Genomic DNA, 22,692 nt, shown 5'->3' with positions numbered 1-22,692 from the left:
ACATACAGTGTCACAATCATTCTTGTTTGTTCTCCTGAAAACCCATTTATCTTCCCAAAAAGTCATTTATTTTCCATTAAGTGCCCTTTCTCCCCTTTTCCCCTACTCCTCTAGGTATATAAACCCAAATTCTAACCACCCCTCAGGGTTACTCATCACTAAGCATCTCCCATGTGTATGCATGTTGCTTGCACAAATAAACTTTTCTCCTGTGAATCTGGCATTTTTTTGACAGTTTAATAGGTGGGGCCTCAGTTTCTGAAACTAAGAGGGTATAGGAAGTAGCTTCTTCCTCCCCTACATGTTATTTGTCATATGTCAATTACACTTTGGTAGAGCTGGGGTTTTTTAAAAAGGAAGTGTTTCATTGTGTTTTCTACTGTTTTTCTAATTCTAAGAGAGTCCGTTAATTCCATAAAAACAACAAAGAATTACCATAGTTTCAACGATGATGGTGAGGTTACCTTGACCATCAGTTAGGGCCACGTAGCTTCCTCCTTTCTCTAAGTGACCAACTGTCTTCAGGTAATACCAACCTGGTTGAGTAAACTGAGTGGTATGAGCTATAGAAAAGCAGAGAAAGACCCAATAAAATAGTGATGGAAGAGTTTCTTTAAAAAATAAAGCTGTCTACAGGCTTGAATCTGATTGAGTCTAACAAGCTCTTTTTTATTTTAGAAGAAAATACATGCCAATGTCATGTTTCAACTTTTGAATAATTAATCCAGTTAAATGGTACAATTGTAGTAAGAATAACTATAGTTAGAATTACCGCTAAACATAAATGAACTACACCATTAATTCAAGAGTATTGTCTTTTTTTCCCAAGAATAAAATAATCACTTCTGAACTATTGTGCCTCTCTATTTAACTCATCCTAATATAACTACAAAAAAAAAGACTAAAAATAGTTAATATTACACTTCAAAAACTAAGCTTTATGATTTCAAACAAGTTCTATTTGCAGAATATATATTTACTGGGTACCTCCAAAGCTGGCTCTGAAAATGTACTGAGCAATATTTCGTGTCGCCTTCCTACCCCCAAGACACAGTGACAATATTAGCAGAGTACATTAGTTCACCTAGATAATATGGGACAAACAATTACAAATTTAAGGGGTTAAGCAATGAGTACATACATACAAGTATATTTTTTTAAATGTAATTTAGAGTTTAGAATAATGTTACGATTTCATGACTAATATCATGACTACAAATCCTTCTGAGGAAAATACATCAAATAAAAAATAAATTCCCCAAAATAAAGGTTTAAAAGAAAACAACTTCACTCCAAACTCAGATTTTTCCTATGAAAGCATCCTGCCTTTGAAGAAATGGATTTTTTTAAAGACTGCAGTTATGATGTTAAAACAAAAGGTTATAAATGCTTTAATTTTTTTACTAAAAAAAATTACAGAAAGAACCTGAATATTATTCAACAACAGGATTTTTATTCTGTTTAAATTATATTCATTTTTAGCATGGTTATATCATTCATGAAAAAGTGATAATTGTCAACCACTGTCTGCATGATCTCAACGTCCCTTGTGACTAATAACTGATACTGCGACAAAAATTTTGTTGCTACAGCCCTGCTGATTGTCTTTAAACTATTTTGAAACTTCTGTAAGTGTAGATAACTGATGGATGTGTAAAGTGTCTCCTATCTGGCAAGGACTTAATTGATTTCCTATCTGGCAAGGACTTAATTGATTTCCTCCCCTCCCTGCTATGGGAAATCCAACCTGTCTCCTTTTGCAATTTATCTCAAATTCTTTTACTCTAAATAAATGTGTACTGTTTTTGACTTCTCCTTTGAATTGACTGATTCATCTGCCTGGTTTCTACATAGCATGAGAAAAGTCTTTAACATGTGTTCATTTGTATGTGCATGTAAGTCATGATTTTACATTTTTCTTAAATTATCTATAACAATACTCATCAGTATAAAGCCACAATATCTCACAGAACCTTTACATCTACTTATTCCTTTAGTAATTCATTTGATTTTGTTAGTACACTATTCTCACCAACATAACTATATTAATACAAAGCAACAAAATGTCTCCAAGACTAATTTTAAGACTTCTAGATACTTCTGAGTTGCAATGAATCTTTACAAATACATCATTTCATTAGAAATTATCATAATTTATAATTATACATTTATCAGCTATTTCATGTATTTGTCTCCATCACCAGATGATAAGCCTTTTCCCTCCTCTCTTTCCCCTTTCTTCCTCTTTTTTAAGAGCCTGGTCTTAGGATAGCCAAGACTGGAATACAAAAAGTAGTTATCCAAAAGGCTCTTAGAGAATACTATGGCAAATCTTACTTACAACAGAGACGAAAACTTGGAACTTACACATGACACACACATACATACACACACACACACACGCACACATATAATTAGTGTAATCCCTTCTGTTTTCTGCTTTTTCTCCTTAGAGAGAAATCTGCGGCATGAGAGATGGAATCTGAACCATACCTGATACCCAGATAGGAGACTCTACTACATAGTGCCCACTCCATGGCTCCTGAGCGGTCATCAACCCACATCGTCCGTAAGGCAACTGTTCATAGTAACTAGCCACCAAATTCCAAGCAATTGTGCTAAAAGGTTTATTTGATAAAAGAGAAAGGCCAAAATAGCTTGTTATCAAAAGGTAAATGTCAAGAAAACTGTATTTAAAAAAAAAAACCTTATTAGAATTTATATAAATATATGAGAAGGAGCAAAAATGACCACCCAAAACAAGAAAATAGAAGTCACCTAAGTTCATTCACATTTTGAAAACTTCAGCGCTGGATCCATCTAGGTATTTTTAATGGTGAAATGCATAATTTAAAAACACAAATGTATATGGGATATATAATTTTTGCTGAACAGTGGTGTAGCCAGAAGATGAATATGCTCTACCAGTACCAGACATGTCACAGATTTTATTCAAATACAAATAAAGGCTTATCCATACCTGCTTTCCCTTCGACAGTCAGCCTTCTTAATGCCCCAGTTTCATGACATAATTTTATGAACTTGACTCTGAGCTGCTGCAAAGTTTTACAATTGAGAACTCTTAGAGTCAGACTGCCTGGGTTCAAATCATGGTTCCACCACTAACCTCTCTGGACCTCAGTTTCATCGTCTGTAAAATGAGGATAATAACCATATCTAGCTCACGTGATCATTGCGAGGAGTCACTGTATTAATGCCTGTAAAGTGTCTAGAACAAAGTCTGATGTCTAATACTACGATGATTCTGTCTCATCTACAAGATGGGTCAGCTTGGTGGTCTGCATTTTGGCCCATTTCGGAATTCTATAGCTGGTACTGAACCCTGAAATAGTGACTCCGTAGTTTTCAGGAAAATCCAAGGGGAAAAGGGAAGCTCTGGCTCCTGGTACTGCTGGGTTTCTCACAGCTCAAAAACTAAATAAATAAATAAAATTTTTAAAATAACAAAATGAAACAACAACAAAAAAACAGTAACAATAATAAGAAACCCAGAGCTTACCCTCAAAATTTCCCTTTTTTCTTACCAAGTCATCACCCATCATAAAATGACTTTTTTAGGAAATCAAAGCCTTCTAATTCTGTCAACACAAAGTAGAAACAATAGCCCCAATTTTCAAAAATCCTTACTACCAGCAAAAACTAAGAGTTCTCATGATTTTACCCCTGGATTACAAGATGCATAGTATCTTCTCTGACTAGTGATAGATACATAAACCAAAAGCTACCTGACTAGCATTTTATTATATACACAAAAGTCTTTAAAATCTATATACCTCCCCTTTCTAAAAATATACCCTAAGGAAATAATAATAGATGTGTACAAAGATATCTGTATACAATTGATCATTTCAATGAGCACAAAGCTGTCAACTTAAAATAAAAACAATTCCGTTTCTGGAAGAGAAGACCCTTCAGTGAGGTATAAGACACTGTCTACATCAGTGCTTCCCAAACTTGTGGGGCATCAGAATTGGCTGGGGCACTGATGACACCAGCAGAGTCTCCAACGCCTTCTGGGGAGATTATGAGTCAGCACACCTAGGCAGATGCCAAGACATCTTGGCATCAGGTGCTTCTCGAGACAAAGCAAGTTTGGGGAACCATGTTCTATGTAACAGAACCTACATAAGCATTAAAAATGATGAAACAGAAGTACACTCAAATACAGAAAAAAAGGTCATAATGCCTTTTTAAATGAGCAGCTTAATACTAAACATACAGTATGGTCTTAATTCTATATTTAAATTTCATACATATAAATATAAATGGGAGGACATACACCAACATTTTTAAGGATGGTTACCTCTAGATGGCAAAAATAGGGGTGATTTTGTTTCCTTCTTTGTACTTATATGCAGTTACTAAATTCTCTGTCATGAGTGTGCGTTACTCTTAATACCAAATTATGTTATTAGAACCAAACTCTTCATGATAAGCATCTTTTCTTTTAAAAAGGGAAGAAAAAGAACAAAGGCTGTAAAAAGAGCATATCAGCTCACATTAACATCACAAAAATATGTACTGGCTTACTTCTGTTCTATTTATTATTGTTTTAGAAAGCAAATTTGAATCTAATTACAGTTAATGCTTCTTAAAGCATTTAAGAAATGTTACCATGAGAAATAAAAAGAGCTGTATTCTGGGGTGCTGGGGTGGCTCAGTGGGTTAAGCATCAGACTTTTAATTTTGACTCAGGTCATGATTTCAGGGTTGTGACAGCAAGCCCTACGATCTCAGGGTTATGAGCATGGAGCCTGCTTAAAATTCTCTCTTTACCCTCTCTCTCTGCACCTCCCTGCCCCGTAAGCATGCATGTGGGATGCTTCCTCTCTCCCCCCCAACCAAAAAAAACATTGTGTTCTCTCTTAAGAGACAGTTATACAAATTAAGTGATTCTATGAGGAATCAGTCAGGCAGACTGGGAAGTGGATAGTCCATAAGACCACCTGCCTGGTCTTTTCAAAAGGTTGCAGACATAAAAAATAGGGAAGTAAAGAGGGGCACCTGGGTGGCTCAATCAGTTAAACTTCTCCCTTTGGCTCAGGTCAAGACCCCAGGGACCTGGGATCGAGCACCATGTCAGTCAAGCTCCATGCTCAGTGTGGAGTCTGCTTCTCCGTCTTCCTATGTGTACTGCCCCCACTCATGCTCTCTCGCTCCCTCTCAAATAAATAAATTCTTAAAAATAAAATTAGGGAAGGGAGGAAACCATTCTAGATTTAAAAGAGATTGTAGGGCAGGACATCTAAATGCAATGCAAGCTTGATTGGCTCTTAGTTTTTTTTTAAAAAGGCTATAGGTGATACCTTGAGGAATAATTAGGAAAATTTTAACATACACTAAGTAGCAGATATTTTTTTAAAGGGCTCTTATGCTCTTATGTATCAAAATGATATACTGATCATGTAGGAGAATATCCTTTATGTTTTGGGACCACATGCTAAAATCTTTAGGGGCGAAGTGTTATGACATCTGTAATTTATAACTGTTCATTAAAAGATATACATAACATCAAAAATCATAGAACTGCATAAATTTTACTATAAATTATATCTCAATAAGCCTGACTATTCAATACAGACAATATTCAAATATAAAAAAATACATAACCTTAGGTATAGATAGAGGTACAGATAAAGCTAATAAACCAAAATGTTTACAATCATTGAATCTAGGTTGCGAGAATATGGGAGCCTATTGTACCTTCTTCTACTTATTGTGTTTTTGAAATTTTTCATAATAAAAACCTTTAAAAGTTTTCAATAACTTACGCAGTCATGTAGCCATTGATATAATTCTGATTCAATATACGGCCCAAGCAGCCTGCACCCACATCATTATTTAAGGTGCTAAAATCTTCAGAAGACCAAAGCTTCTTCTTAGTCAACTTCGCATCCTTTACTGTGTGGGTCCCAGGATAATGAGCTCTAGAAAAGAAAGCATGGAAATGGGAAAAGGCAGAACATGCCACTTATACCTATTTGTTGAAAGAATAAAAACACGTCCTCACCACTGTTTTCTATTTTAAAACAATGGGCAGCTTGTGGGTAGAGGTCACACCAACTAGAAGCTTCTGCTTCCTATTCTTTTGTCTCCGGATGCCCTGAAAATGTGATAAGCCTATACTCACACACAGAATAGGAAGGAAGATCACCAGTGGATGAGAGATTTGTTTCTAGAAACCATAAAATGGATGGAAACCCACTGACAGACAGAGACAGCAGAGGAGGGCACAGCCTAGAACACTCCAAGAGATGAATCAGATGGAGAGAGTATTCAGACTTCCCAGGGGAAGCAGAGAGCTCAGAACAGAAGAAAGGAATATGAAGGAAACCAAAAATAAGACTAATGAGACTACTGTATACCTACCCCTGAGTAGAGAGAGAAAAAAAGAGCTTGGTATCTTCCCAGGCAAAAACAAGAAGTCAAAAACAACCAAAGCCCAGAGAGTTATTTCTTGAATAAAAAGAAGACACTACCTTGGATACGCTAGAAACTATCACCCCAAAGCAGTGGTGGTTCTTAACCCTGGTGCTTCTGCTGGTGAAGAAGGGAGGGCCAAGCAGGATTTGCTACTCCCATCCTAAGGTGCACAGGGCAGGTCCTCACAACAAAGAACTACCCAGGGAACATATCAAAAGTACAGAGGATGAGAACCCCTCCCTTATTCCATCATTTAAAAAAAGTCAGTCCAAGTATAAATGTGTATTTATTATTCTGAGTAAAAACTGACTTAATGATGATTTTGGAAGTTACTGATTACTGAATAAAAACAGTTAAGAAATTTCAAATAGAAATAGAAATAGAAAATGACAGAAGAACAAGAGCACATCAACTAAGTGACTTTAGGCACATGAGTGTATACTTTCTAGGACAACAATTATTTACAGAAAATTAAATAATATGAGCAGAATAATGGGGACAGAATTAAAGCATCATTCTAAACTTTGTAGTTTGGTGTTGCAGTATTCATTACATTAAAGAAATGAAGACCTGTTTTGGTTTGTAGTTATTTAATTCCATTTAGGTCATGAATCTTTCAAGAAAAATTCCCATTTGGGAATTCATTCTACCTCATGAAGATGAATTAGGGCACAGCATCAGTTTGGCACTTCAGGATTTCATGAGGAAGAAAAGAACATGAAACAAACAAGAGAGGACTAAGAAGAAGGATTCGAGAAAAATTAGGTAACAGCAAGATGTTGCCGCATCAGCGAACTCCACTGAAAACAGGCATTTGATTCAGCAGTGTAAATACACACGACCTACAGAGACCTCAAGGGTAGGCTAGCACCTAACAGGGTTAAGAAATTATTATTCTGACACTGCAACGCCCAACACGTGAAGTCTGTTACCAATGTTTGGAACAATTTTAACAAATTTTTACATTTTAGTTTCATAAGAATGAAGCTGAAGTATCTCAGAACCAAATATCCTAGAACTTCATTCTATATCATGATATTCAGCCACATACTAGTATTAAAATTCATCCCAATGTTACTCAGCCAAATGTATGCTTGGTCTATCTCTGGTCAAATATACTTGCAGAAAAAAGTAAAAGCCTGGGGGCACCTGGGCGGCACAGTCAGTTAAGCATCAACTCTTGGTTTCACCTCAGGTTATGATCTCTATCTCAGGGTTGTGGGATTGAGCCCCACAAAGGGCTCTGCACTGAGTTCAGAGTTGGCTTGAGACTCTCTCCCTCTCCCTCTGCCCCGCCTTGCCATGCTCGCTCTCACTCTCTCTCAAACAAATTAATAAATCTTAAAAAGAAAAAAAAAAAGGAAATAAAGTGAAAGCCTGTAAAGTGATATGCTATTGTGTTACTAATGATCTCCAGATTTTAGGATTCTGAGTAAGTTCTATCTTTACAAGGTTTCTACCTTTTCCAAATTTTCATTTTCTTTCATGAATTATTTTTATAATCTAAAAAAGTATCTCTCTTAAAGTTCCAGATAACTAAGAGATCCAAGTACAATATACTGCTGACAGTTTAAACCAACAGAAATATGAAGTGAGCAACACGTGTATAATTTTAAATTTTGTAGCAGCTGCATTTAAACAAAGGAAAAGGGAAATTCTCCTGATATATTTTGCTTAACTCAATGTATCCAAAATATTATCATTCAACATGTAGTCAACATAAAAAACTAATAACATTTAACATTTTTAAAATATCAAATCTTTAAAAGCCAGTGTCTACTTTACAATTACAACACACCTAAATTCAGACTAGTCACGTTTCAAGTGCCCCTTAGCTAACTGTGGCTAGTGGCTACCGAATTAGACCATACAGGTGTAAACTCTTCACGGTTTCAGAAATACATAGCCAACAATCCTATTGGGAATGGTAGAGCCTCGTGGGTAGGAGAAGCTGCCTGACCAAAGTCCACATTGATCAAGACAGGCATACTCAGGGTTAGGGAGAGACAAGAGTTAGGTAATAAGGAGCATCGGGCCCAGAAGGAGCAGACCCCAGAAGGCACTGTGACTACAAAACAGGAGCTTCCGCTAAGGCCAAGTACAACGTGAAGATGGCAAGGAGACCTACCCTTCCTAGGGAGGGGGCAGCAGGAGAATGAAGAACTCCTAAAAATCTTATTATTCCACAATAACCTGAATTTGGAAATGATCCAAATGACCACTAACAAAGAAGAGAGGGATAAATTGTGACTTATTCCTACAACTGAAGGCAAAACAGGAATTAAAAGGTATCATGTCTATACTTGGCAATAAGAGTTAATCTCAAGACTACAATGTTGACCAAAATAATAGATACTCAATGATGCCATTTTCTTTTAAGATTTTATTTATTTATTTGAAAGAGAATGAGTGAGAGAGAGCAGAAGCCAGCAGGGAGAGGCAGAGCAGACCCCCCACTGAGCAGGGAGCATGATGCGGGGCTCCATCCCAGGACCCTGAGTGGAAGGCAGATGCTCAACTGACGGAGCCACCCAGGTGTCCCTCTATGATGCCACGTAAATAAAGTTTTTTTTTTATTTCAAATCAATTAGCCAGGGGTGCCTGCGTGGCTCAGTCATTAAGCGCCTGCCTTTGCTCAGGTCATGATCCCAGGACCCTGGGATAGAGCCCATACTGGGCTCCCTGCCCAGCAGGAAGCCCACTCTTCCCTCTCACGCTCTCCCTGCTTGTGTTCCCTCTCTCTTGTCACTCTCTCTGTCAAATATATACATAAAATCTTTTTTAAAATTTTAAATTAAAAAAAAAATCAATTAGCTAAACAGACACATGAAAAACCGCTCATCACCATTAGCCATCAGAGAAATTCAAATCAAAGCCATATTGAGATACCACCTTACACCAGCAGAATGGCAAAAATTGACAAGACAAGAAACAACAAATGTTGGAGAGGTTGTGGAGAAAGGGGAACTCTCTTACACTGCTGGTGGGGATGCAAGTTGGCACAGTTTTTCCACTTTGGAAAACAGTTCCAAAGGGGGTTGAGGGGGGTTCCTCAAAAAGTTAAAAATAGAGCTACTCTATGACCCAGCAATTGCACCACTAGGTATTTACCCCAAAGATACAGATGCAGTGAAAAGAAGGGCCACATGCACCCCAACATTCATAGCAGCAATGTCCACAAAAGCCAAAGTGTGAAAGGAGCCAAGATGTCTTTCAACAGATGAATGGATAAAGATGTGGTCCATACATACAATGGAATATTACTCAGCCATCAGAAAGGATGAATACCTAACTTTTGCATCAACATGGTCGAGACTGGAGAAAAATATGCTAAGTGAAATAAGGCAAGCCGAGAAAGTTAATTATCATATGGTTTCACTTCTTTGTGGAACATAGGAATAGCACGAAGGACATTAGGAGAAGGAAGGGAAAAATGAAGGGGGGTGGGTGGAATCAGAGGGAAAGACCATGAGAGGCTACGGGGCTACGGACTCCAAGAAACAAATTGAGGGTTTTAGAGGGGAGGGGAGTGGGGGGAAGAGGTACGCCAGTGATAGGTTATTAAGGAGGACACGTATTGTGTGGAGCACTGGGTGTACAGAAAAACAATGAATCATGGAACACTATGTCAAAAACTAATGACGTACTGTATGGTGACTAATGTAACATAATAAAAAAATAAAAATAAAATAAAATCAATTAGCCAACATATAGTACATCATTACTTTCAGATGTAGAGCTCAGTAGTTCATCAGTTGCATATAACACCCAGATCTCATCACATCACATGCCCTCTAAATAAAGTTTTAAACAAGGAAAATTAGTCTACAGTTTTAGGGCTAACATTAGTAGTTGCCTTTGGGACCAGAGGAGAGGCCAATGATTAGAAAGCTTTCCAAGGAAAGAGTTGCTCAGATACTGATAATTTTCTATTTCTTGACCTGGGTGGTGGTGATGCAGTTATGTTCACTTTGTGACAATTCATTATTCCATATTCTTAAGACTTATATACTTTTATATATGCATGTTGGTATGTGTATATATGCATGTTATCCTTTGTTAAGGAGATGATTGTTAGACAACAGAGGTATAGTAAACTAAAATGAGAGAATTCTAGAATTATTATAAAAAAACACATTTTAGAAATGAAGAAAGGAAAAAGAAACACAAGACAGAATAGACCTTGTGGAAAACACAATTAAGAAAAATAGAGGGTAGCAAGGATAAAATTATAGAGAATCAAACAGAAATAAAGAGATAACAATGGTTTGAGAGAAATAGAGAACAAAGGTAATATGCAAACAAGATCCAAAATGCATTACTGGGTATTCTAAAAGGAAAACCAAAGCAATGGAGCAGGATAATTACTTAAATTAAGATTTAAGTAAATCTTGGGGCGCCTGGGTGTCTCAGTGGGTTAAAGCCTCTGCCTTCGGCTCAGGTCACTATCCCGGGGTCCGGGATTGAGCCCTGCATCAGGCTCTCTGCTCAGCAGGGAGCCTGCCTTCCCCTCTCTCTCTGCCTGCCTCTCTGCCTACTTGTGATCTCTATCTGTCAAATAAATAAAATTTTTTTTAAATATTTAAGTAAATTTTATTGAAATAAGAAAACACTTAAATACAGACAGTGAAAAGGCATATAATATGTACTGGAAATGTTAAAGAGCATATAACTACTAGATTTAAAAGTTAAGGAAAAATATTCTTTGAATATACAGGAACTGTGTCAAGTCATTTATAAGGAAGAAAAAAATAAGTTTCATCAAGGATAACACACTTGAAAATGGCAGAACCTAAGATCAAAGGGCACCTTATAGAACAAAGTTGCTCAATCTTCCTATATACTGTTTTATACTTTTACTTAAGAAATAAACAACTATCTTGCTTAAACCACGTTCTGTTTTGGTCTATGAAAACAATTTAAATAATACCCTAACACATGGAAGCTAGAGATGTAGATGTCTGACATAGTTCAGTGATCGAAGAAGCCAGGATATAGTTTCAATTATCCCCCCATGGAAATAGAACTAAGTCCTTTTACTGGAATATAAGATAAGCATACCTACAAAAGGATATTTGCTATTGTTGGAGACAGTTTCATTAACTAATATGAGGCTTTTTCTATTATTTCGACTCGAACAAAGATAAGGAATTCCAGGAGCAAAATAGAATGCTCACACAATAAGATAGGAAATACTGTTTAGAGGCCTCAGACTACAAAGAATGTAGTGGCATAAAGAAAAAAGTATATTTTACTTCCATATAATCATTCCAAGTTGAGAATCAAGGTTGGTGGAAGCAGCACTTCTATCTTCTTCTTGGTCAAATGGTTGCCTCAGATTCCAGCCGGTAGGAAGGAAAAGAGGTAGAAGAAGAGTGTACCCAATATCCTACAGTATAAACCCTCAGGTGTTACTTATCAATTGTGCTCTCATTTCATCACCAGAAACTTAATCCTATTGTCCTATCTTAACTGCAAAGAATGCTGAGAGTCTTGCCTTGGGCCCAGGAAGAACAGGATAGGTTTTGGCAAACCACTAGCAGCTGCTTCTGCATTAGGGTAAATGAGAGGTCCAAGAGAGGGGGGAAACAACAACCAAAAAAGAAAGAAAGAAAGAAGTCTAGCATCAGAATTCTGAACAGCAACATTTTATGTGAGTAACCAACAGCGTAAATTTTATGGCATTCAAGGATTAAGAAAATGTCAGTCAGGGAGTTTATATCTAGCCAAACTGTCCTTCAAGTATAAAGACCACAAACGATGAGTTAAAAAACATGTAAGAGATCAAGAAATATTGTTTCCATTAGCACTTCCTGAAAAATATGACACATAGTAAGCTTCTGACACCTAAGAATCTAAGGAAAAAACTTCAGCAAAAGACCTGAAGGTGAACACTGCATATGCTTAATGGTAGAACTAGACTAAAAGAAAGAGTAATTTAGTACATAAATATTACATGTTCTTTTTTTTTTTTTAATTTATCTGAGAGAGAGAGAGAGAATGCATGAGCCAAGGGAGGCGCAGAGAAGCAGACTCTCCACTGAGCAGCGAGCCTGACATGGGACTCCAACCCAGAGTCCTGAGATCACAACCCGAGCTGAAGGCGACGCTTAACCTACTGAGCCACCAGGTGCCCAAATGTTACATGTTCTGATAATGTGTAACTAATACAGCAGATGCAAAATAGGAGGAGGAGGAAAGAAAATGAAATGTAAATGAAGTCTGCCAACTGGCTGAGAATTGAAGGCTACAGCGTGCAGCTGACAAATCAAGACAGTAAAGCTTAAGGTCATGTAAGAGTACAAAGATTAAGAAATTCTGGTAATTAAAATTCCACTGTAGGAGTGAGAAGGCAAGAAAGAGGAAGTTATGAAATAAGTTTCGCACTGCTTATAGTAAACCAACACATAATAACCACATAGAAAAGGAACTAAGAGTATTAGTGTGAACATTTTCTCAACTGCAGCACTATTGATATTTTGGCAGGATAATTCTTTGTTGTGGGGAATTTATCCTGTGCTTGGGAGGATACTTCGAAACGTCTCTGACCTCCACCCATCACGCCAGTACAATCACAGATATTTCCAGGCATTACCAAATGTTCCCTGGGAGGCACATTATCCCCAGCTAAGAACAACTGGCATAAAGGTATCAGTATAAATGCAATCCATAGAATCAAAAAAATCAAACCTTGCTAAGTAACAAAAAAGATACTTTCTTCAAAAAGAGCAAAAAGAAGGGGCGCCTGGGTGGCTCAGTGAGTTAAAGCCTCTGCCTTTGGCTCAGGTCATGGGCTCAGAGTCCTGGGATCAAGCCCTACATCGGGCTCTCTGCTCTGCAAAGAGCCTGCTTCCTCCTCTCTCTCTCTCTGCCTGACTCTCTCCCTGCTTGTGATCTCTGTCTGTCAAATAAATAAATAAAATCTTTAAAAAAAAAGAAAACAAATCACATAGCAAGATTTTGTTTTAGTATATACACAGTGTAAATAATTAAGTAATAAGACAATATAGACTATATTATATCATTAATTATATATAGTTTCAATTATATCTTTAAGTACAAACGAGTTTAAACCAAGCATTAATATCAGAAGATTTTTAGAGCAGTGAAAAAAACAAAATTTAAATCTATGCTTTAAGCAAGCCACACACATAAAAAGAAATAACGTCAAGAGGTGAAGGATGAAAGTATGGGCAAAGGTATTTCAGGCAAATATAAATGAAAAGAAAGCAGAGGTCTCTTTCTTAGTCAGAGGCAAAGCAAAATTCATACCAAGAAACATAATGAGGCAAAAAATGACATTTTCTTTCCTTTTCGGGGTTTTTTTTTTTTTTTTGGTCACCACCTCTCCCAATGTAGGGCTCAAACTCATGATCCCAAAATCAAAAGTCACATGTTCTTCCTCCTGAGCCAGCAAGGTACCCCAAAGAATGTCATTTTCTAATGTCAACAGTTCAAAGATAAGATGATAAGGTAAGACATTAATACCTGTAACATAACACAGAGCAACTTTCAGAAGCATAAACTGCAAGAAACTGAAACCCACAAGTGAGAGGTAACTAACACTCTGGGTAACCCTGGATAGTTGAAGTGAACAAAATAATTAGGATACAGAATACCTAAACAATGCAATCACTAAGGTAGATAATATACACTCAACCTTTATATCCTGATTAAAAAAAAAATAAATCTTAATATAATAAGACAAAAAGAAGCTTCTGGGAAAGTTTTTGAAAAAAAGTTTTTAAATGCATTCAGCATTAAATGACAGTGCAATGAAATGAGAAAATAAAACAGAGCTAAAGCAGTCCTCAAAGGAATATTTGCTTTGTCAGTTGGCCATATCAATAAAGATACAATGAATTAAACAACTAACTTTTTCCTGAAGACACAGCAAAACCCATAGCTTCATTCAAGTATTTCTTCCTAGACAAATATATTCAAAAATCAACACAACTTTGTTTTCCCCCTCAAGACTTGAGCTGCTTATGAAAGTATTAACAATAAAGGCAAAAAACTATATTCTAATTTCAATGAATGCAATGTTCAAATACATCTTCCTTTTCTTGCCCAAAATAAATAAATAAATAAATAATCCTAAATCTGACCTAATAATGCTTCAATCAATTTCCAATTAGAAACAGAACAGATGGGCAGGTTAAACTAAACTGTAAGGATGAAACTATTAAATCCCAGACTGTGAGATACATTATAGGACAAACAATCCAGTTTCTTTGACAAATGAAAGGGAATAAAAAGATGGGGCAGCGGGGCACCTGGGTGGCTCAGTTGGTTAAGTCTCTGCCTTCAGCTCAGGTCATGATCCCAGGATCCTGGGATTGAGCCCGATGCTGGGCTCTCTGCTCAGCAGGGAGCCTGCTTCTCCCTCTCCCTGTCACTCCCCCTGCTTGTACTTTCTTTGTCAAATAAATAAATAAAATCTTAAAAAAAAAAAATAAGATGGGGCAGGAACCGAAAAAATCAGAAGAGACTTAAACATCAACCAGTCACAATGTATGAAACTAAACTGGATCCAGATTCAATTAAAGCTATAAAATAACAGGAACAAATACTTGATAATATCAAGAGACTGTTACATTTTTGGATGTAATATTGTTATCATTTATGGTAAAAAAAAAAAAGAAATCTTTAAAGATGCATGGTAGAATTTTTGCGAAAGAAATAACATAATGTGTGGGATTTGCTTCAGAATAATGTGGGAGGAAGAAGAGAAACTATAAGCAGAAAGAGCTAGGCGCCCCCAGAAACAGAAAGACAAGCTTTCTTGACATGAGAAATGTCATCTTGGGCCCCCAGCCATCTTGCCATCTATGCCTAACTGGCACCTCTTACCCAAAGCACATTTCTTGCAGAACTTCCTGAGATATGTTGAAATTGCAGAACAACAGATCCCAGTAGATAACAATTTCAAGGAAACCATAAAATGTAAGCACAAACAGCGACTATCAGGCCAGGAGATAAACTAATCATATCAGGAACAATAAATCAGTGGTAAATCTTCCAGTGCTGGTCTAAAAATAAAGACTGACCTGATACACATTCTTGAGCTATCTTTGCAGGATCTGGACCGTTTTGAGTGCTCAGATACCAGGAACTGGTGATGCTGACCCTCATGACTTGGGCTCTGTCACTTTAAGATGACTTCTGCCCCCATTACATCCTGAATGCCCCACTGAGTAAGCCCCATCACCTAAAACTTCCTCAGTTTTGTGGTTCAAGGAGACCCTGCTTTGGAAACATTCCTGGTGCTCTCCTTTACTTGTTGCAAGTAAAACCCTTCTTTCTTTATCCTTTGGATTGGTGTGTCTTTTGGCTCCACACACATCAAAAGATGCAAACCTAGTTTCAGGTAACAGAATGGACAGGATATGGGTAGAGAACTAGCCATGGGGTCACAGTTATGGAGGCTGAGTTACAGGAACCAGGAGATTCATTATCTTATTCTGCCTATGTCATATACATTCAAAGTACTTCATTTAAAAAAAAATAGGGACATGTAGATCAAGCAGTCTTCAGAGTGAATGAAGACTAAATTCCATACATATGTGTATTCTATTTTTCAAATGTTTATATACGTCACAACAGACAAAATTCAAATTCACTTAAAAAAATACTGGTAGGTGAAGGGTAGAAGAAGAGGGAATTGGAGGAAGATGGTCAAAAGGCACAAATGAGTAAGTACTAGGGATGTGCTATATGGCATGAGGCCTATAATGAACAATGCTGTGGGACAAATAGTAAAGTTGTTAAAAAGTAGATACTGGGAGCTCTCATCATAAAGATAAATCATCTTTCCTTTTCTTTTGACTGTATCTGTATGAGATGATGGATGTTAACTAAACCTATCATGGTAATTATCTCACATATATGTAAATCAAATCATTATGCCCTATACCTTAAAGTTATACAGTGATGTATGTCAATTATTTGTCAATAAAACTGGAAAAAAAAGACAGAAAAAAATTACTAGCACTCAGGAAGGCCAAGGCCCAAAGGACTGACTGGCAAACTAGACTAAAGAGCAGGGTCAAAGCCAGCCTGCTAAGGAAACATGACAAGAGCCATGGCCAGTGATTAGCCGTCCATTTACATGAAGTCTTCATTCATGGAAGAACGCCCAACACAGGAAATCTGTCTTTTGTAATTTCTAAAATTTAAATACTACTCTGTCCCTTAATTGAAACAAAGCCATGTTTCATTACTCCAAACGTTAACACATTTCTTCGAAGTACCAATATATTCCATTGTCATAGAAAGATCTCAAACTACAGGTGACCCTCAAATGATGTGCATGACAATAATGTGCATGATTTTCATGTGCATCTGAAAATCCAAATATAATCTTGGACTCCCCAAAAATGTAACTGCCAATAGCCTGTTGACCAGAAGACCAATAACATAAATAGTTGATTAACACATATTTTGTATGCTCTATGTGCTACATACTGTATCCTTACAGTAAAGGAAGCTAGAGAAAAGAAAATGTTATTAAGAAAATCACAAGGAAGAGGAGTCAAGATGGCGGAGAAGTAGCAGGCTGAGACTATTTCAGCTAGCAGGAGATCAGCTAGATAGCTTATCTAAAGATTGCAAACACCTGCAAATCCATCGGCAGATCGAAGAGAAGAACAGCAATTCTGGAAACAGAAAAACAACCACTTTCTGAAAGGTAGGACCGGCCGAGAAGTGAATCCAAAGCGACGGGAAGACAGACCCCGGGGAGAGGGGCCGGCTGCCGGCAAGCGGAGCAACGGAGCACAAAATCAGGACTCTTAAAAGTCTGTTCCACTGAGGGACATCGCTCCAGAGGTTAACCAGGGCGAAGCCCACGCGGGGTCAGCGTGGCCTCAGGTCCCGCAGGGTCACAGAAGGATCGGGGGTGTCTGAGTGTCGCAGAGCTTGCGGGTATTGGAAAGGGAAAACCGGCGACAGAGACAGAGCCGACAGTAAGCTCACAGCTCCGTGTTACCTTGAACCAGCCATAGGCTCGGTGAGCTCGGAGCGCGGCCGGAGGTCAGGCAGACGGGAGTAACTGGGCGCTATTCTCTGAGGGCGCACTGAGGAGTGGGGCTCCGGGCTCTCAGCTCCTCCGGGCTGGAGACCAGGAGGCCGCCATTTGCATTCCCGTCCTCCGGAACTCTACAGAAAGCGCTCAGGGAACAAAAGCTCCTGAAAGCAAACCTGAGCGGATTACTCAGCCCGGCCCCTGGTAAGGGCGGTGCAATTCCACCTGGGGCAAAGACACTTGCGAATCACTATACCAGACCCCTCCCCCAGAAGATCAACAAGAAATACAGCCAAGACCAAGTTCACCTACCAAGGAGTGCGGTTTCAATACCAAGGAGAGCAGCAGAATTCCAGAGGAGGAGAAAGCAAAGCACGGAACTCATGGCTTTCTCCCTGTGATTTTTTTTAGTCTTGCAGTTAATTTAGTTTTTTTTTCATTTTTTTTTTCTTTTTTTTTTCTCGCCTTCTGGTAAAATTTTTTTTTTTAACTTTTACCCTTCTCTTTTTTAACATTTTTAAACTAGTTTATCTAATATATATATATTTTCATTTTTATATTTTTCTTTATTCGTTTTCTTTAATTCTTTTCTTTTTTTTTTTTCTTTTTTTTCTTTCTTCCTTTTTGAACCTCTCTTTATCCCCTTTCTCCCCCCTCACGATTTGGGATCTCTTCTGATTTGGTTAAAGCATATTTTCCTGGGGTTGTTGCCACCCTTTAGTATTTTACTTGCTCCTTCATATACTCTTATCTGGACAAAATGACAAGACGGAAAAATTCACCACCAAAAAAAGAACAAGAGGCAGTACCGAAGGCTAGGGACCTAATCAATACAGACATTGGTAATATGTCAGATCTAGAGTTCAGAATGACAATTCTCAAGGTTCTAGCCGGGCTCGAAAAAAGCATGGAAGATATTAGAGAAACCCTCTCGGGAGATATAAAAGCCCTTTCTGGAGAAATAAAAGAACTAAAATCTAACCAAGTTGTAATCAAAAAAGCTATTAATGAGGTGCAATCAAAAATGGAGGGTCTCACTGCAAGGATAAATGAGGCAGAAGAAAGAATTAGTGATACAGAAGACCAAATGACAGAGAATAAAGAAGCTGAGCAAAAGAGGGACAAACAGCTACTGGACCATGAGGGGAGAATTCGAGAGATAAGTGACACCATAAGACGAAACAACATTAGAATAATTGGGATTCCAGAAGAAGAAGAAAGAGAGAGGGGAGCAGAAGGTATACTGGAGAGAATTATTGGGGAGAATGTCCCCAATATGGCAAAGGGAACGAGCATCAAAATTCAGGAGGTTCAGAGAATGCCCCTCAAAATCAGTAAGAATAGGCCCACACCCCGTCACCTAATAGTAAAATTTACAAGTCTCAGTGACAAAGAGAAAATCCTGAAAGCAGCCCGGGAAAAGAAGTCTGTAGCATACAATGGTAAAAATATTAGATTGGCAGCTGACTTATCCACAGAGACCTGGCAGGCCAGAAAGAGCTGGCATGGTATTTTCAGAGCACTAAACGAGAAAAACATGCAGCCAAGAATACTATATCCAGCTAGGCTATCACTGAAAATAGAAGGAGAGATTAAAAGCTTCCAGGACAAACAAAAACTGAAAGAATTTGCAAACACCAAACCAGCTCTACAGGAAATATTGAAAGGGGTCCTCTAAGCAAAGAGAGAGCCTACAAGTGGTAGATCAGAAAGGAACAGAGATCATATACAGTAACAGTCACCTTACAGGCAATACAATGGCACTAAATTCATATCTCTCAATAGTTACCCTGAATGTTAATGGGCTAAATGCCCCTGTCAAAAGACACAGGGTATCAGAATGGATAAAAAAACAAAACCCATCTATATGTTGCCTCCAAGAAACTCATTTTAAGCCCGAAGACACCTCCAGATTTAAAGTGAGGGGGTGGAAAAGAATTTACCATGCTAATGGACATCTAAAGAAAGCAGGAGTGGCAATCCTTATATCAGATCAATTAGATTTTAAGCCAAAGACTATAATAAGAGATGAGGAAGGACACTATATCATACTCAAAGGGTCTGTCCAACAAGAAGATTTAACAATTTTAAATATCTATGCCCCCAACGTGGGAGCAGCCAACTATATAAACCAATTAATAACAAAATCAAAGAAACACATCAACAATAATACAATAATAGTAGGGGACTTTAACACTCCCCTCACTGAAATGGACAGATCATCCAAGCAAAAGATCAGCAAGGAAATAAAGGCCTTAAACGACACACTGGACCACATGGACATCACAGATATATTCAGAACATTTCATCCCAAAGCAACAGAATACACATTCTTCTCTAGTGCACATGGAACATTCTCCAGAATAGATCACATCCTCGGTCCTAAATCAGGACTCAACCGGTATCAAAAGATTGGGATCATTCCCTGCATATTTTCAGACCACAATGCTCTAAAGCTAGAACTCAACCACAAAAGGAAGTTTGGAAAGAACCCAAATACATGGAGACTAAACAGCATCCTTCTAAAGAATGAATGGGTCAACCGGGAAATTAAAGAAGAATTGAAAAAAATCATGGAAACAAATGATAATGAAAATACAACGGTCCAAAATCTGTGGGACACAACAAAGGCAGTCCTGAGAGGAAAATATATAGCGGTACAAGCCTTTCTCAAGAAACAAGAAAGGTCTCAGGTACACAACCTAACCCTACACCTAAAGGAGCTGGAGAAAGAACAAGAAAGAAACCCTAAGCCCAGCAGGAGAAGAGAAATTATAAAGATCAGAGCAGAAATCAATGAAATAGAAACCAAAAAAACAATAGAGCAAATCAACGAAACTAGGAGCTGGTTCTTTGAAAGAATTAATAAAATTGATAAACCCCTGGCCAGACTTATCAAAAAGAAAAGAGAAAGGACCCAAATAAATAAAATCATGAATGAAAGAGGAGAGATCACAGCTAACACCAAAGAAATACAAACTATTATAAGAACATACTATGAGCAACTCTACGCCAACAAATTTGAAAATCTGGAAGAAATGGATGCATTCCTAGAAACATATAAACTACCACAACTGAACCAGGAAGAAATAGAAAGCCTGAACAGACCCATAACCAGTAAGGAGATTGAAACAGTCATTAAAAATCTCCAAACAAACAAAAGCCCAGGGCCAGACGGCTTCCCGGGGGAATTCTACCAAACATTTAAAGAAGAACTAATTCCTATTCTCCTGAAACTGTTCCAAAAAATAGAAATGGAAGGAAAACTTCCAAACTCATTTTATGAGGCCAGCATCACCTTGATCCCCAAACCGGACAAGGATCCCATCAAAAAAGAGAGCTATAGACCAATATCCTTGATGAACACAGATGCGAAAATTCTCACCAAAATACTAGCCAATAGGATTCAACAGTACATTAAAAGGATTATTCACCACGACCAAGTGGGATTTATTCCAGGGCTGCAAGGTTGGTTCAACATCCGCAAATCAGTCAGTGTGATACAACACATCAATAAAAGAAAGAACAAGAACCATATGATACTCTCAATAGATGCTGAAAAAGCATTTGACAAAGTACAGCACCCCTTCCTGATCAAAACTCTTCAAAGTGTAGGGATAGAGGGCACATACCTCAATATCATCAAAGCCATCTATGAAAAACCCACCGCAAATATCATTCTCAATGGAGAAAAACTGAAAGCTTTTCCGCTAAGGTCAGGAACACGGCAGGGATGTCCATTATCACCACTGCTATTCAACATAGTACTAGAGGTCCTAGCCTCAGCAATCAGACAACAAAAGGAAATTAAAGGCATCCAAATCGGCAAAGAGGAAGTCAAATTATCACTCTTCGCAGATGATATGATATTGTATGTGGAAAACCCAAAAGACTCCACTCCAAAACTGCTAGAACTTGTACAGGAATTCAGTAAAGTATCAGGATATAAAATCAATGAACAGAAATCAGTTGCATTTCTCTACACCAACAACAAGACAGAAGAAAGAGAAATTAAGGAGTCAATACCATTTACAATTGCACCCAAAACCATAAGATACCTAGGAATAAACCTAACCAAAGAGGCACAGAATCTATACTCAGAAAACTATAAAGTACTCATGAAAGAAATTGAGGAAGACACAAAGAAATGGAAAAATGTTCCATGCTCCTGGATTGGAAGAATAAATATTGTGAAAATGTCTATGCTACCTAAAGCAATCTACACATTTAATGCAATTCCTATCAAAGTACCATCCATCTTTTTCAAAGAAATGGAACAAATAATTCTAAAATTTATATGGAACCAGAAAAGACCTCCAATAGCCAAAGGGATATTGAAAAAGAAAGCCAAAGTTGGTGGCATCACAATTCCGGACTTCAAGCTCTATTACAAAGCTGTCATCATCAAGACAGCATGGTACTGGCACAAAAACAGACACATAGATCAATGGAACAGAATAGAGAGCCCAGAAATAGACCCTCAACTCTATGGTCAACTAATCTTTGACAAAGCAGGAAAGAATGTCCAATGGAAAAAAGAGAGCCTCTTCAATAAATGGTGCTGGGAAAATTGGACAGCCACATGCAGAAAAATGAAATTGGACCATTTCCTTACACCACACACAAAAATAGACTCAAAATGGATGAAGGACCTCAATGTGCGAAAGGAATCCATCAAAACCCTTGAGGAGAACACAGGCAGCAACCTCTTCGACCTCAGCCGCAGCAACATCTTCCTAGGAACATCGCCAAAGGCAAGGGAAGCAAGGGCAAAAATGAACTATTGGGATTTCATCAAGAACAAAAGCTTTTGCACAGCAAAGGAAACAGTTAACAAAATCAAAAGACAACTGACAGAATGGGAGAAGATATTTGCAAACAACATATCAGATAAAGGACTAGTGTCCAAAATCTATAAAGAACTTAGCAAACTCAACACCCAAAGAACAAATAATCTAATCAAGAAATGGGCAGAGGACATGAACAGACATTTCTGCAAAGAAGACATCCAGATGGCCAACAGACACTTCTGCAAAGAAGACATCCAGATGGCCAACAGACACATGAAAAAGTGCTCCATATCACTTGGCATCAGGGAAATACAAATCTAAACCACAATGAGATATCACCTCACACCAGTCAGAATGGCTAAAATCAACAAGTCAGGAAATGACAGATGCTGGCGAGGATGCGGAGAAAGGGGAACCCTCCTACACTGTTGG

At 37.8% G+C, this 22,692-nt stretch overlaps 1 protein-coding gene across 5 annotated transcripts in view; it reads right to left on the bottom strand.

Moving 5' to 3' along the window:
* Positions 1-22,692, bottom strand: part of GALC (galactosylceramidase) — a 64,695-nt gene that overhangs the window by 24,110 nt on the left and 17,893 nt on the right. For all 5 annotated transcript variants that reach the window (XM_032344771.1, XM_032344774.1, XM_032344772.1 and 2 more), the window contains exons 8-10: positions 5,793-5,948; positions 2,494-2,618; positions 436-563 (exon numbers count right to left, since the gene is read on the bottom strand). In XM_032344771.1, the coding sequence (XP_032200662.1) occupies positions 436-563; positions 2,494-2,618; positions 5,793-5,948 (409 nt within the window). The remainder of the gene's footprint in view (positions 1-435; positions 564-2,493; positions 2,619-5,792; positions 5,949-22,692) is intronic.

Source organism: Mustela erminea, chromosome 5, assembly GCF_009829155.1.
Source record: "Mustela erminea isolate mMusErm1 chromosome 5, mMusErm1.Pri, whole genome shotgun sequence".
In the NCBI taxonomy this organism is placed as follows: Eukaryota; Metazoa; Chordata; class Mammalia; order Carnivora; family Mustelidae; genus Mustela; species Mustela erminea.
The sequence above is the reverse complement of the archived record's forward strand: the minus strand, read 5'-3'. Positions and strand labels throughout refer to the sequence as shown.